We start from the raw sequence: 16,214 nt of genomic DNA, 5'->3' as shown, positions 1-16,214 counted from the left end.
TTGCTGAATAACCATTTTAAAGCTAGAGACATACTGTTCCCATAACTCTTAGATAATTTGGAGTAAATTCCCTCCTAAATGTGGTAGAGAAACATTTTTTACCCAGTGTGTGCTTTTAGAGAACATTTAAAATAGCACATATCATTTGAATGTTTAACTTTAGCTATTGCTTTTCAATCAGATAATTAATATGTATTTTATAATAATAATAATGACTGTAATAGCAGATGAGTCTTAGCATCTAAATGCAGGATTAGGAACTTCCATGATGGTCCAGTGGTTAAGACTTTGCCTTCCAATGCAGGGGGTGTGGGTTCTATCCCTGTTCGGGGAGCTAAGATCCCACATGCCTCGCAGCCAAAAAACCCAAAACATAAAACAGAAGCGATATTGTAACAAATTCAATAAAGACTTTAAAAATGGTCCACATGAAAAAATCTTTAAAAAAAAATAAATGCAGGATTAGACATCATAGTCTATCCTTTCTACATAATTAAACGTGTTGATGTTCCATAACAAAGTCTCTCTTTGGAATTTTTGAAAAGCCCCAACCCAGAATAGATGCTTATGTATTCCCCACTTAGAACACCTCCAGTTTTGCACAGTCGAGAACTCCTTTCCCCATCATGTACAATCATAAAGAAAGAATGGGAACTGGAACTTCTGAGGTGCCGGCGAGGTTGTTCACCAGAGTCTCCACTCACGCATACAACACGGGAATCAGAGCCTTAGGGATGAAGAGGGGGCTGATGTGAGAGAGGGCTAGAAGAATTAAGGCATCTTTACTTCTGTTTCTCATCTTTTGAGCCTCTATAGATCGTTTCTTGCCTTCTCTTGTTTTCTACTTTTGTTCCTCTGTATCCTAATACCTCTGCATTTTTTCCGTGTGTCTTTTTCTCTGAAAGACATAAAGTCACAGAGGAATGAGGGAACTTTGTGAGGAGTTTGTGATGGGTAGCAAATATCCTTGGATTTAGCAATATTGTTTATGCCAATATATTTTTGTAAGAAATCATTGTACTGAACTTTGACATTATCATTTGTATTATACATGACTTACATTCATAATTTATCATGTTGTCTTTAATATCTCAATTGTCTATCATTTGTCAATTAATACATACATAATATCTAAAATACTTTTTAAAGTGACAATTTAGTTTACATCAAACCAAAGCATGCTAAGAATCAAACAAATTTTCCTACTAAACAGTCACACATTGCAAAAATTCTAGTCAGTAGCCAGTTTTGTCTAAAACAACAAGTTTGTAATAGTTGGCTCTGATAAACCATCACTGGCCTATTCAGAAATCATGTGTTATATTAGAAAGCAAGAGAACTTGAGAAATATTGTACTTTGACTATTATGATGACTGTTTCCCATACCTTAAAACAGGATAACAATGAACAGTGTAGGAGAGCTATATTCTACTAGACTGTTCCTGGCTCAGCTAATATGAGTTATGCATAGGATCACGGGCTGAGTTGCTGTCCAAAACCTACATGCAAAAATAGGCCTGGAACTGAAGAAGAATCTTTTCATCTCCCTCCAAATTATCAATATATAGATTTTATGCCTTTGGTGTTATAACAGTGAGTTTAGCAATTCATTTAGTTCTTGTCTGCTATTTAAATAAAATATTACCTTAAAATAACTTGGTTACATGGATAGATATTAATTAACTTATAAAATTTAAATGGCTATTAACTTTTTCTAAGAATCAAATGGCAAAAGGCATTTTGTCAGACTTTTATTATCCTCAAATTTTATTTTCATAATATTTTTAATTTACTGTACTAATAATAAGGATAAGTAAGGGTATCAGTATTTAGTTGAATATTGAACAGAATAAATTCATTACTGACTTAAAAAATGGTCAAGATAGTCGAACCACTTACATTAGGGAGTTCATTCACTTGAATTTTATTATGATTTCAATGAATTTTTCAATGAACATTTATGATACATACACTCTGTAGTACTCACCAAAGAGAGATGAAACCCAGATCTCCCTTCAATAAATGTACAGGTTAGTGGAAGGAACAGATTCATAATAGTTACAATACACTGTAAGCAGAGCTGAAATAATAGTATGTATAAAATGTTCTGTAGCACAGATAAGATATAATGGTCATTTATTTCTACAAGGAGAGCTGGTCAGGGAGAAGAGATCATGTTTGGTCTGGACCCTGAAGTATAAATAGGAATTTGCAAGATGGATAAGGTAGGGAATGACGTACCTTTCGTATTGAGGGAGGAGTGGAGGGATCAACATAGACTCTCCCACCCTTTCACCCCGAAACTCCACTGCCCGTAGAGGCTAACACAGCAGTGCGGATAATCTGTTTTCTTTCTCATCGTAGGGCACTTGAATTAGCTGTTAAATACAAAACACATGTTGATACAGTGCTGGCCTACCGACAAAAGTTTTTGGAGACATTTGGTAAACAGGAAACTAATAAACGATACCTGCAGTATGCAGAAGGTGTAAGTATTATGCAGTATTTGATAATAATGTATATGCTTTATAAGTATGTATTATTCATCCTAATGCGACAAAATTTGAATAATTCTTACCATAATCTCTAAAACAAACTACTTTTTGCCTTTCAATGTTAGTCTTATTTTGACTATGTAATTATATTACTGAATATTTTTCTGGACTCTTATAGCCATGTTTTGATTAACTCAAGTCTGGTTTTATAATATTCGATTTGTGTTAAGGTTGTGTGCTAACTGATATTTTTAGATAAAAAGTATAAATGGCAAGGATGAAGGCTTCTAGCTCCTGAATTTTGTCTTCTACCAGCTGCCCTTTCTGCTCCAGGGGAAATGCATAAGCACAGAGGGCACTGGCCAGAAAGTGGATACTTTGCCACTGTGCAGATTCTATCTAGGGAGCTCAGTTGCACTTCAAAAGGTGCCTGGCCTGGGTAGAGTTCACCGCCTAGAACAAAAGAATGCTAACCCTTTGCCTCTCAAGTTCCTACCAGAATATAAGGTTTTCTAAACCCAATTAGAAAAAAGCCATTCCAGTACATATCAGCACACAGGAGAGCCAGAACAAGGGCGTTTGTCCCAGCGCCTAGAGCAGAAAAGATTGTGGCCACCTGCCCAGATCCTTCTATACTCAAATGGCAGAAATAGAGCTCACCTGTAGCCATGCAGATTCAAGAGACTTGTAATCCCCAAACAGGGCCAACCTTGCTCCCAGCTCTGTGAACTAGTTGGTTCCTTTAGCCTTTTAGTCATTCATTTATTCAAAAAACGTTTATGAGTACTAACTCCAGGCCAGGCACTATGCTATGTGTTGAAACAGATATGGCTTCTGTCTTCATGGAGCTTATAGACTGTGGGAGTGCTCCTCCTTGGGGATAGAATAAAATGGAATGTTCTGATTTATCGTAGGGGGCAGAATATATAAGAGGAAGCTTGGGAAGAGGAAAGAAGATGTAGAGAGAAGGCAGCTACTAAAGGCAACATTATCCATTTGCCGTATTTAGAATATTGAGTGTCATGAATCACATTTTTGGACTTCAGACCAGTTTTCAGGGTAATGAAGCCTTTGGGGCCATTCTTAGTTCCGCAGTGCAACTTTATCATCTGGATCCAGGATAGACACAAGTTGTGGGTTTCTTGGTGGAAAGGGATGTATTTTGTAGAAGCTCCACAAAATGTTTTTTGTTTGATTCAGAACTGTTTACTGCTGAAATGAATCCTTCGGGAGTTTGGGCTATGAGGGCTTCCCTGGGAGCTCTGAGGGCTATACTCTCAATTCACAGAATATGACAGCAGCCACCAGCACTGAGTGCTAAGCAGCCCAGAGATTCAGTAGTCACCTCAACTTTTTTGTCTCAGTTTTGAAAATATGACAGTATGTTAAAAATGAGCACCCACCTTAAATTTACTTTATTGTATAATTTTTAAGCAGATTAATACTACTCTGCTTCCTCTTCATCATCATTACTAACAATATTATTTTCACTGTGTTCACATTAGGTGCTTTTGAGGACATAAAAAATATAGTTTTTACCCTCAAGGAAATTATATTTCAGATATTAAAAACTTAACATTCATATCTTCTTTTTCATTATATACGTATTCACCTATAACTAACATATGATACTTCAGTCACAAGAGTAGTAGAAATGTTCAAAGTGGGAAAATCAGAACAACACGGCTTTTTTTGGTATTTTGGTTTCTTTTCATCCTGAAACTATATAGGTTACTTTGAGTCTCTATGGCACTATGTTCTAGTTTCCCACTTTTCTTCTTCACAGATGTAATTTGGAAGTTAACTAGAAATCATAAAGCAGTATTTTAAGATGAAAATTATCTTTGACTTAAAAATTATCTTAGCCAAAATTGTGATTATATAAACTCTTTATTTCAGAACTAAGAATTGAATAGAAAAAGATCATTCTTGAAAAGAAGTTTATTCTCCCTATCTGGTGAACTCAAATGGGCTCACAACGCATAGCGTAAAAATTTATAAGAAGTGAAGTTTGACATACATTCATATTTATGAGCCCTGAAATGTTACTTGGGCCTTTCTAGTTTAAAATATGGAAATCTGAGATCCATACACGGTGTACTATCTTCTGAGAACCCCATTAGAGTCATTATACTTGCTCTACAAGGGTGTTCAGTAAGTATTTGTAAAATAATTTATGAGTCTGGCAAATAAAGTCCACTTGAGGAATACGTTCAATCTACTGAATACATACTCTGTGCAGGAAGAGAAGTAGAAGAGACAGGAAATGTTTAAAGCATTATGCTAGGAGAAAGAAAAAAAGAGGGAAAATCAGGAGAGAAAATAACAAGAGATTGTTAAGTGATAGCTCATTTGCTGGATAATTAGTTACCTTTTATTCATTCAGTATTTACTGAGCACTTCCTGCAGACAATGTACTCTCCTTGGTGGTTGGGATATAGTAGTAAACCTGGCAAACACTGACCCTCGTGAAACTTATATTCAAATGGAGGTGATAGTTAATTATACAGTTAATTGTTCATTTCAGTTGTGATAATTGCCTCAAAGGTAGTGTACATAGTGCTGTAAGACTTTATGAATGACAGGCCTGACCTGGAGTGGGGGGGGATCAGCAGATTTTTCTAAGCAAAGCAATTGCTATTTGAGCTGAGCTATAAAGAATGGATAGTAGAAGCTGACTGAGGTGTGGGGGGAGGGTGTAGCGATGGCCGTGTTCTAGGCAGAGGGAAGGCTCTGAAGTGGGAAAGAGTGACGAGCAAAAGGGAGATTGACCTGAGGGTTTCATAGGGCAAATTCGGTATATTGGATTTACCCAAAGATTAATGTAAAGATACTGAATGGAAGTGACATGATCACTTTTCCCTTTTACAATCCCAGTTCCTAAGTGGAAATGGAAACTTGGAATTTTCCACCAAAGTATCCTTTTTTTCCCCTTTGGAAATTGTATACTTTGTATTTGTTAGTTTTCATTTTTAAAATTTATTTATTTATTCCATGGAATTATCTGGAGTAGGATTTTGTCAGTCCATTAAAGGATATGATAATAAGAGCAAATGCATGGGATCTTGAAAGAATGGTGAAGGAGTACAGAGCGACTGCCCTGGGTCCTGTGTGCTGGGTACTGGGTGGCTGGAATATTGATGGGACCAGACATTAAAGAGTCTTAACACTGTGATAATAGACCTTGTAATGGAGGCAGTGCAAAGACTTGGAGGTTTGTATCAAGGAAATGACCTGAAAGATAACTTCTGATGTGGAAGATGGATTAGAGGTAAGGGTGGTGACTAGGAGACCAGTTAGGAGGTTACTGTAATAATCTCGGCAGGAGATGGAGACTGTAGGATTAATGTAAGAAAAAGTAGCAGTAAAATTAATAGAACATTGTGGTTGGGGGTGGTAGGAGAGGTGGTGAGGTAAGGCAAGACATTTGAGAACAACTTCAACATTCCTAGTGTTGGTGACTGGTAGAGGAACATGAGCATATATGAGTTTTGGACCTTTTGAGTTTGAATACATGAAAATAGGCCATTGTTTTGAGTTTGAAATCCCTGTGGGGTGGCCCCTATCTAGGCAGAGATGTCTAGTGGGCAGTTGGAAATACCAATGTGAACATCAAAGGGTGTTGATAAAGGAAGAATCAGGGCTAGAAAAATAAATTTATGGTCATGACCATTTAGGAATAGTTGAAGCTATGAGAGTTGAGGAGATCTCCTAGGGAAAGTATGAAAAAGCTGTGGTTGGAACCCCAGTGAATACTAACAGTGAAGAGGTTACTGAGGGGAAGGATATAGGAGAAAAAGAAAAAGAAAAACAAAAGACTGAGGACATTTAGAAAAGAGAGCAGAAACCAGAAGAGAACAATATTGTACTGAGAGAGATATTTCAAAGAGCAGTGGTCAGCCAGGTCCAGGGAATGCTCCTACATCAGGACCTTTTTCTTCCCTCTGTCTGCTAGTATGCTGTTCCCCAGATACACCCAGAGAGTCACTCACTCATCATCAGGTCTTCACGTCAGCTTCTCAGGGAGGCCTTCTCTGATCACTCTGTTTGAAATACAACACCCATCCCCCCCAACTCCACCCCGGCGCTGTCTCCCTCCCCTGTTTCCAAAACTTTTACCACTATTACTTGTCTTTGTTCATCTTTCTATGAAGACAGTGATTTTTATCTTTTTGTTCACTGCTAAATCCTTGCTCCTAGAGCAATCCTGGGCATAGAGTGAGCATTAAATATTCGTTGAATGAGCAATTGAGTCGTATAGAGAAGGTGTATAGGATGAGGGATTAAAACACTTAATGGTGGCGTTAGTGAAAAGCTTCTGAGGTGTAGTGGGAACACAGTCATACTACAGTGGTCTGGGGAGAGGATGAGAGTCAGGAATGAAAAGAAGAATGAAAGTGGTAGCTTGTAGGGAGACAGAATACAGAGGGAAGGATGATGAGGGGCAGCCAGTGAAGAGAAGGAAATTGAAATATGTAGGTAATAATTGAAGGCCGATGTCCTAGAGGAGTCAAAGAAGACGAGATCAGGGACTTATGTGAAGAGGTTGCCCTGAGACAGGAGGGAACGAGATAAGGATGGATACCCTACTTTTATGAAAGGAAGGAAATTAAGTGAATTCATGCCTGATGGCCACTATATTCTCTGTAAAGTAGGAAGCTGATTTTCGGCTGAGAGTAAGAGAGCTGGGGTAGAGGATGGAGAGCCATTTGCTATGATTTTAAAATTATTATTATGTGAATAAGAAGAATTGACCAACTCGGGACTAGAATAAGAAGCGCCAACTAGTATTAACACTCCCTAGACTAGAAAAGGATGTGTTTTAGTGTAGAAGTCACTTGACAGCTGTCATGAGTACATCCTTATCTAAAACTCACTATTAAAAATACTCTATTCCAGAGACTAAATTATCAGGAGAACACTGTTCTAAAACTGGACAAATGCCAGAGTGAAAGGGAAACATTTATTTTCAGTAGGATAGCTGTCAACTGACACCCTCATTTGTACTATAACAAGTAACTAATATAGATGTCATCAATCTGCTTGATGCACTTCTGGTGCAGCTGAGCAACAGTTGTTTAGTGTATCATCAATATATGGTTTTATTGTGATTGATTTGAAGAACATATGTAAGTCAATTTAAGCCTGGAAGAAGGCCAAGGCATTCATCAAGTTTTGTCTTTCTCTTTGCAAATGTTTTCTTAGACGAGTTGTTTTGCCATTTAAAAACATCAGGCTCTGACCTGATTGAAAAATGAGTCTTTCAAATAACCTAACATTTGCTCTGCCTTTTGATAAGCTGTCACTTGCATCTGAGCACAGACTTTCATCTTTTATGAGTAAAGGGATTCTTTTAATTCATCAATTTTATGTATTATAGACAAGTATATGGAATGATTATCTAAAATATATCCATAAATTACTTCACAGGAATTTAGAGAAAGGATATTGGAATCAAAAAGAACCAAATACTTAATTCTACCTACTTCCAACACAAAATAAAAGAGGCGTGAAGTCCTGTTAAGGTTAAATTAGTCTCAGTTACTTAAGGTAAATCTGTTCAGGCAGCAAGTAGTAACGCAGTCTGCTTTAATACTGCTTATTCCACTCAGCTCCCCTACATGGAGGTGAAAACCTATTCACTATGGGCTCAGTCTCAGGAGTTTGGGTTTATTTCAAAGTAAATCAGAGTTAGTTTTAGGTAGGACCCAGTTTTCCCCATGTCTTGCCTGAGAGGACACACATTCCTTAATTAGTGATATCCAAACTTTTAAAAATAGTAGAAGGCTTTTTCCTAAAGAAATTGTTTATTGAATTCAGAGCAGAGTCCATTCCTAACACTATGTCTGTTGATTTAGTGGAGGGGCAGGGCTGGATTTTGGCGGGGTCTGGTGGCTGGCTGAAAACAGATAAAAATATTATCACTTTTCAGTTATTCTTTTTATGTGTCTTTCAGCCTTGCTTTCCCACTACTTCCTCTAATATCTTTTCATCATTTTCTTCATAAATTTATTTATTTTATTTATTTATTTTTGGCTACGTTGGGTCTTCATTGCTGTGCGCGGGCTTTCTCTAGTTGCAGCGAGCGGGAGCTACTCTTTGTTGCAGTGTGCGGGCTTCTCACTGCGGTGGCTTCTCTTGCTGCAGAGCACGGGCTCTAGACGCAGGGGCTTCAGTAGTTGTGGCATGCAAACTCAGTAGTTGTGGCTCGCAGGCTCTAGAGCACAGGCTTGGTAGTTGTGGCACACGGGCTTAGTTGCTCCGCGGTATGTGGGATCTTCCTGGACCAGGGTTTGAACCCGTGTCCCCTGTATTGGCAGGCGGATTCTTAACCACTGCGCCACCAGGGAAGCCCTCGTCATTTTCTTACCACCAAGTCTTCATATTATTTTAAGAGTTGTGAAGGAGCCCCTTTTGCAGAGTATGCTCTGGGAAAGCAGATGCTCCCCTATCTTTCTCCATAGGTAGGCTCCTAATGGAAACGTCAGTATAAAAGCAGTGAAGAGTTGACCCATTTGAAACATGGCCTACTGTTTCAAAAATGGAGCCCAGTTCATTCTCCCCCTTGCTTGGAGGAGAGCAATCCATCTTCACTCCCTCCTACCTCCTCGAAGCTGAGGCACCGGAGCAGAATCCCAAGGCTCCATGGGACAGTTTAGATGTGCCTTTTATAAATAGCTACAACCAGATTTTGGTCTTTGCTATCACAGTGAGAGTCTTTGCTTTTTATTGTGATAATTGTTCTATTAGGTCTTATTCTTAACGCTATTTCATTTTGGGGGGAGCATTATCTCTTCTTAACTTTTCTTTCCTGCCCTCTTTTTTCTCAAATGTTTTGGAAGTCATGCGTTCTGTTTTTGTTTACTCTTAGTTACTTTGCATTAAACAAAAATGTCTTATACTATATATGCATGTTTCTTCTTTTCTTCTACTGCAGCTTGAAATAGATTGGGAAAAAATCAAAGCCAAAATTGAGATGGAAATTACTAAAGAACGAGAGCGATCCTCAAGCAGCCAGCCCAGCAAGAATATTGGTCTTATGCACTAAATGCCATGCTTACCTTTAAGAAGTTTTACCTTTTGAAACTGATTCTGATTAACCAAGGATAAGCTTGTTCTCCTTGCTTAAAAAAAGGCAGAATCTCTAAGTATAAGCACTCGCTGTGTATTTAATACCAAAAGAATATTCAGAAAGACTAAGCACAAAATAATTGATGTAATTTCATCTTTTATATTTTTAGTCCAATAATTAGCAAAACATCCTATATATTTATGATACATCTATGTAGTATTGCTTACATTCCAGTTTTCTGTCCATTATTTTATCCCTGAATCTTCAGTATGAACAATATTAATGCTGATAATAAAACATTGGACTCTTTCAAATGTATGTCATCATTAATTTCTATTTGATCTCAATTGTAAAGTGCTCCAAAAGTTTATTTATACAACAACAAAAAATGAAGCTTGACTTATGAAAGTATAAAATAATACATATACTTGTATACCAATGTTCATAGCAGCAGTACTCACAATAGCAAAATGGTGGGCAAAAAAGGACGGCCATCAACAGATGAATGGATAAACAATATGTGGTATTTACACACAGTGGAATATTATCCAGCCTTTAAAAAGAATGAAATTCTGATACGTGCTACAACATGGATGAACCTTGAAAATACTATGCTAAGTGAAATAAGCCAGACACAAAAGGTCACACATTGTATGATCCCACTGACATGAGATACCAAAAATAGGCGAGTTCACTGAGTCAGAAAGGTGAATGAATAGTAGTTGCCAGGGACTGTGGGGGGAAAATTGGAGAGCTATTGTTTAATAAGTTCAGGATTCCTGTCTGGCATGAATGAGTTGTGGAAATGGATAGTGGTGATGGTTGCCCAACATTGGAAATGTACTTAATGCCACTGAATTGTACACTTGAAAATGGTTAAAATGGTAAATTTTGTTATATATGTTTACCATAATTTTAGAAATATATCTAGAATGGGCAAGAAATATTTTCCTCATTCCTTTTCTGACTCGAGAATGTTTAGGCACTAGGCCCTAGAGTCTGAATTTGTGAAAATCTCCTTAAATTATCAATCTGTTTGACTAGCCTTAATTCAGTATGTCCCCAAACTATTATTACCACAAAGCTTTTTAACATTGACACAAATAATCCTTAGAAATTCTTCCATGAAGCCATTTTTGGAAATGGTGTATTATAGAGTGGGCATAGGCATATGCATGGGAAAGTGATTACCTCTCTCACCCCCATTTTAATTAATATATCTAGTTTTTTTTTAATGAAAATGTTCCTATCTTTTCAACATATTCCTTTTTCTTTCTGGAATGTTGGAATGTTCTGTTCTTCATCCAGATGCCGGGTACAAAGGTGTGTCAGTTTGTGAAATATGATTGAGGGGTTTACTTATAAGTTGTACTTATACATTTATGTATGTTTTCTATATGATGTTATATGACAATAGAAAGTTTAAAAAAAGATGGTCAAAAGAGTAAACTTTATATTATGTTTATTTTACTACAATTTAAAAAGAAAAAATATAATGAAATGTGTCTGCATTCTACCAATTCTCTGATAACCAGCTAGGTGCCCTACCATTCAATTCAATTCTGACACTACCCAGAGTTAGTGTAGGTCGCACAAGTTAAAGGGAAAAATCCTCAGCTAGACTGCCCTTATTTCAGTTGCCAGTCGCTAGTGGGGACCCCAGGATACCCACATGTCTCCGACTTGGCTCCAAATTTGTGGGTTCTTACCACCTCCCTTTAGGTTTGATAATTCACTAGAATGATTCACCAAGCTCACTGAAACATTTTCTATTGCAATTTTATTGTAAAAGATACAACTTAGGAACAGCCAAATGGAAGAGATGCATAGAGCAGGGTCTAGGAGGAAGGAGAGATCTGGGGGGAAGTGGGAGACAGAGCTTCCATGCCGTCTCCTCCTCGTGGAACCCCGGCACGTCATCCTCCCAGCACATCAATATGTTCACCAACTAGGAGGCTCCCCCAGGACTTGGCTGTCCTGAATTTTGTATCAAGACTTTTATTATGTAGGCATAGTTGATTAAATCACTGGCTATGAGATTGAACTGAATGGCCAGCTCCCTTCCTCTCCCTGGAGGTCAGGTGGCTGAAAGTTTTAGCCCTCTAATCATGTGGTGACCAGCCCTCATCCTGAAGTTCTCTAGCCACCCCCACTCATTAGCATAACAAAGATACTCCTCTCACTCTGGAAATTCCAAGGGTTTAGGAAGCTCTTTACCAGCCCCCCTCCCCAAGACCAGATACATCCTTTATATATCATAGGCTACTCCCTGGTCTTTGATCATGGGATCTTTTATAGCAAAAGGAACATACCTGACTGAGCATAACAGATACAGCAACACTTGGAGGAGTCGATGTGGAGTAAGGATAGGAAGCTATTAAACTCAATTTCCCAATACATTTTTTTTTTTTTTTTTTTTTTTTTTTTTTGCGGTACGCGGGCCTCTCGCTGCTGTGGCCTCTCCCGTTGCGGAGCACAGGCTCCGGACGCGGACGCGCAGGCTCAGCGGCCACGGCTCACAGGCCCAGCCGCTCCACAGCATGTGGGATCCTCCTGGACCAGGGCACGAACCCGTGTCCCCTGCATCGGCAGGCGGACTCTCAACCACTGCGCCACCAGGGAAGCCCCCCTAATACATTTGATGATCAATATTGGCATTATCTTTTCAATAATGCCAGTGTTATAACACATCACATTATGGTAGATGTAACCTGAAAAATAAGAATCGAAGATACTGACACATTTACTGGAGTCTCATCCGGTCTCAGATAATCAGCCCAATCCATCGTCATGTCATATGATGGGATATCTCAGGGTTTCCACTCCGTCTTGTCAGATTCAAAAGCAGGAGTGGTCTCAGCAATATATGACTTCACACTATCAGGCATTTGGTATAATTAGACTTGAGACAATATCATTTCTTGCTCTGAGCTTCCTTCCAAGCATTACCATTGGAATTCTCTCATTGTATAACTCAGTCATTATTCATTTACCCTTGGCTACTTACTGTTTCTTCTGTTTGTACCCAAACCTTTTCACCTTGGAAGGAACATTAAGTTCAGCCACTGTGCTGGTCTAGATCACAGGCAGCAGTAAGGGTCTAGCCAAGTGCCTCCCGCTCTGTCCACTCCCATCCACGTAAGATAGGGTTACATAGGTACAGGGTTAGTGGGCTGTTTCTTCCAATAGGCACTTGGATACCTGTATTCATGTTAGCCCCAGTATTGCCCGATGGAACGAAAGTGCAACCCATACCGTCAGGCCCTTAGGAAAAAAAGGATCTCGTTGCTCAGGAATCATCCCTGCTTCCAGCAACATAGTTGCATCCTTGGTCCAGGGACCACTGCCTCAAGTAGGCAGAAGAAAGGTAAGGTGATACGGGAAAGAGAGAAAACAGTAGAGTTGTCACACCAGCACCTTCACCCACCCCCTCATCCCCACATTCAGAAAAGCAGAGGAATTTGCCCAGTGAGGACAGTCCCTCAGCCCCGCTCACGTTGACTGTGAGCACAGATTCGTGAGGACACATAAACCAGCCTTTCATGCCTCTCTCTCCTCCCATTTTTTTTTTTATAAATGTCTGGGTTTTTTTTGCTGTTTCTTTGGGTTTTTTTCTTTATTGGCTGCACTGCTCATCTTGTGGGATCTTAGTTCCCCGACTAGGGATCGAACCCAGGCCCCTGGCAGTGAAAGCGCCAAGTCTCAACCACTGGACCGCCAGGGAATTCCCTATCTCCCGCCTTTTAGACAATCAATGTTTTGATTGCTCATTCTAATTCTTTACCAAACTGTTACTCCGAGGAAGATATCTCTCTGCCTGTTGTTGGACACAATGGTCTGTAAATAGCGTTCCTTGGTCTGAAGAAATGTGACGCAGTGGTCCAAATCAGTGCAATATCTTCTGTTCCAGTTCTTTTGCATCTACCCCTGGGTAAGCAAAGCCCAGTCCAGAGTCAGAGTTATTCTTGTCAGGATCCACTTGCCGTCCCCCAGGGCTACCGGCATCAGCCTGACTTGCCAGCTCTGGGCAAGGACTCCCCCTCGGGAATCTGCCCCAGAGCCAGCTGTAGTCTCTGTATCTCTTGTTGGCAGACAGGACAGTTCTTGTTGGCATTTTGTGACTCGGAGGATACCAGAGGAATACGTCTAGATTGAGCCCATCTCTGCATTGCTGCAGCCCACCCCCCACCCCCAGTGTCCACCCGTTTCACAGACCCAGGTGGCTACATCAAGTGAGCACACTAGGGTATCTGCTTGTCGATTCTAATCGCCTTCTGATGGCGTTGACGTGGCCTACGTTAATGCACCCCTCAGATTCCTATAATGATTTCCATAGAGCCATGCCCTGTTTCCATTGGCCTCCCAATAGGCCAATCTTCCATTGTCCTTCTGCCTGACCACATGGCCAGGTCATTGGCCACTGCCCATGAGTTGGTGAAGACCCAAACATAAGGGTAAACAGCATGCAGTGCAGTTCACCAAGCTGATTTGTTTTTATCTTTTTCCATCAGAGTGATGGCCTTCCAAACAGAATGTTGTCTGTTCATGTTGAAACTGCCATCCATAAACCAAGCAGCTGTTTGTTGGTCAGTTGAGAGCTGTTTATAGGGCGCTGTCCAAGTGACCATAGAATCTGGCAGCTCCTCACATGGTTCCAAAGTCAGTCCTGGGGAAGAGAGTCTACCCACTTGTGGAGACACTTCATTCCCCCGTAGCATGTTCCTGTACAAACCATGTCTATTTTATTATAGAACTCTTCTGAGCACTGCCTTCTTCATTAGAGCATTTCCCTGACATCACCAGACATCATGGGTGTTTCAGGTTGCAAGATTATTTTATGCCTTTCAGTCACATGGGCATTTCCGGTTAATGTCTGGTGGCAAGCTACTAATTGCCCCTCAGATGGAAATTTTCTAGTCCACAATTCCAGTAGTCATTGCTGGGAGGTGCTTACAGGCTTTTGCCATAAACCACAGTTACACTCCACACACAGCTATTGTACAGAGGATTTGTCCAGACAAGCAATCCGGCTTCTATGAAGTGTGGGCTCGGGCAATCTTATTCATTCCCATTTAGCACGTGACTTGAAGGAAGGGTTTACATGCCTTCTGTTTTACAATACTACGTAGGGGAAATATTCCCCAGTCAGATGCAATATCCATCCCCATAATACATTCAGGTAAAAAAGTCATAACCACTTCATCTAAACTCGTCCACCTGATGGGATTAAGGTACTGCATTTCAGTATCCTCTCAATATACTTTGCCTCCCATTAGAACTTTACCAACAGATTTTGGTACTATAGTGCACAGGGCTCCCAGGTCAAGTGTCCCCGAAACCTCCCCACCTTCTAACCATTTTACTCACGTGCATAAGGCTTTTGGTCCCCAGTGAAGGGTTGAGCCAAGGGACTGAGGCCCTTTTATCAATCTTTATCTGGATTAATCTCCCTATTACTTCAGGTATTTTCAGGATGAGTTTCTCATTGTAATCTTTGCCTTGCAGTTTTAAAAATTCCTCCAAATTGCGAAAAATAAAGCAGGCTTTGGGAGGACCTTTAATGTTGAAGGTCTAGCAGGAGGTCCTCCCAAATTTCAGTAGTGCTGTATTAAGACTTTTGTTTCGATTCCATCTATGTCCATTTTATTCTTTCCATTTCTTAATAACCATGAAAAGATTTCCACCCCAATGGAGTATTTCCACGCCACTGGAGTGAGTCCCTCGATTCTCCCATCTGTCTTTCCCACTTTCTTTTTTTTTTTTTTTTTTTGCAGTACGCGGGCCTCTCACTGTTGTGGCCTCTCCCGTTGCGGAGCACAGGCTCCGGACGCGCAGGCTCAGCGGCCATGGCTCACGGGCCCAGCCGCTCCGCGGCATGTGGGATCTTCCCAGACCGGGGCACGAAGCCGTGTCCCCTGCATCGGCAGGCGGAGTCTCAACCACTGCGCCACCAGGGAAGCCCGATTTCCCACTTTCTTTAATGTTTTTGGTATGTGTAAGACGCACGTGAGCAAGCTGAGGAAGCAAACCTGATAAGGCTTCTCAGACTGTTGTTCAGTTTTGCAGCAGTAAGATGACATGCAGTGCCCATGGAAAAGGGGCCCCCTTAATCACAGCATTTACCATGATGTGGGCGGATGAATAGTCCCATCATCACAAAGCCAGTTCCACACAGTTTGTATGTAAAGCATTTCAGCTGCTTTACCTGGGGTATTCTACTTGGCATTGATTTGGGAAGCTGGAAAGTCCTCCTTTTCGGGGTAAACACACTTGACAGCAGTTTTATTTAGTCCACTAGGCTGGCTGTTCCCTTGGGAATAACCTGCTGTGGGTCTGCATCATGTATAGCCATCTATGACTGTCCCATACTGAGCTGTGGGTCCTGTATCCACCCAAATGTGCTTGTTCACTCTGCAGTATTCAAAACCAAAGATACTGCCCCTCAATTTGTCACTCTCACAATCCGTTTTAGCAAAGCTTCTGTGGGGAGCCGATGATAACTAACCACAAAATGAGAAAACTCCTTCACACCGTACCTTCAAATTTCAATAGTTTCTTGGTTTTGCCCTCCCGCTACATGGGCTACTTTCTTGGTGACCAGAGGTCTTGGAGGTACTTTCCATTGTCCCACCATAATTTTTCCTTTG

At 40.3% G+C, this 16,214-nt stretch overlaps 1 protein-coding gene across 3 annotated transcripts in view; it reads left to right on the top strand.

Annotated features, from left to right (window-relative positions):
• The window catches only part of IFT80 (intraflagellar transport 80), a 106,067-nt gene extending 96,172 nt beyond the window's left edge, over nucleotides 1–9,895 (top strand). For 2 of the 3 annotated variants that reach the window (XM_079921678.1, XM_079921681.1), the window contains 2 exons: nucleotides 2,365–2,488; nucleotides 9,433–9,895. In XM_079921678.1, the coding sequence (XP_079777804.1) occupies nucleotides 2,365–2,488; nucleotides 9,433–9,543 (235 nt within the window). In that variant the 3' untranslated portion in view covers nucleotides 9,544–9,895. Of the gene's footprint in view, nucleotides 1–2,364; nucleotides 2,489–3,409; nucleotides 3,571–9,432 lie in introns of those variants that run through there. The other variant, XM_079921679.1, reaches the window with a different exon arrangement.
• The last annotated feature ends 6,319 nt before the right edge of the window (nucleotides 9,896–16,214 follow it).

This window comes from Stenella coeruleoalba (assembly GCF_951394435.1).
Source record: "Stenella coeruleoalba genome assembly, chromosome: 5".
In the NCBI taxonomy this organism is placed as follows: Eukaryota; Metazoa; Chordata; class Mammalia; order Artiodactyla; family Delphinidae; genus Stenella; species Stenella coeruleoalba.
Note: the sequence above shows the minus strand (reverse complement) of the source record. Positions and strands in the feature narration are given on the sequence as shown.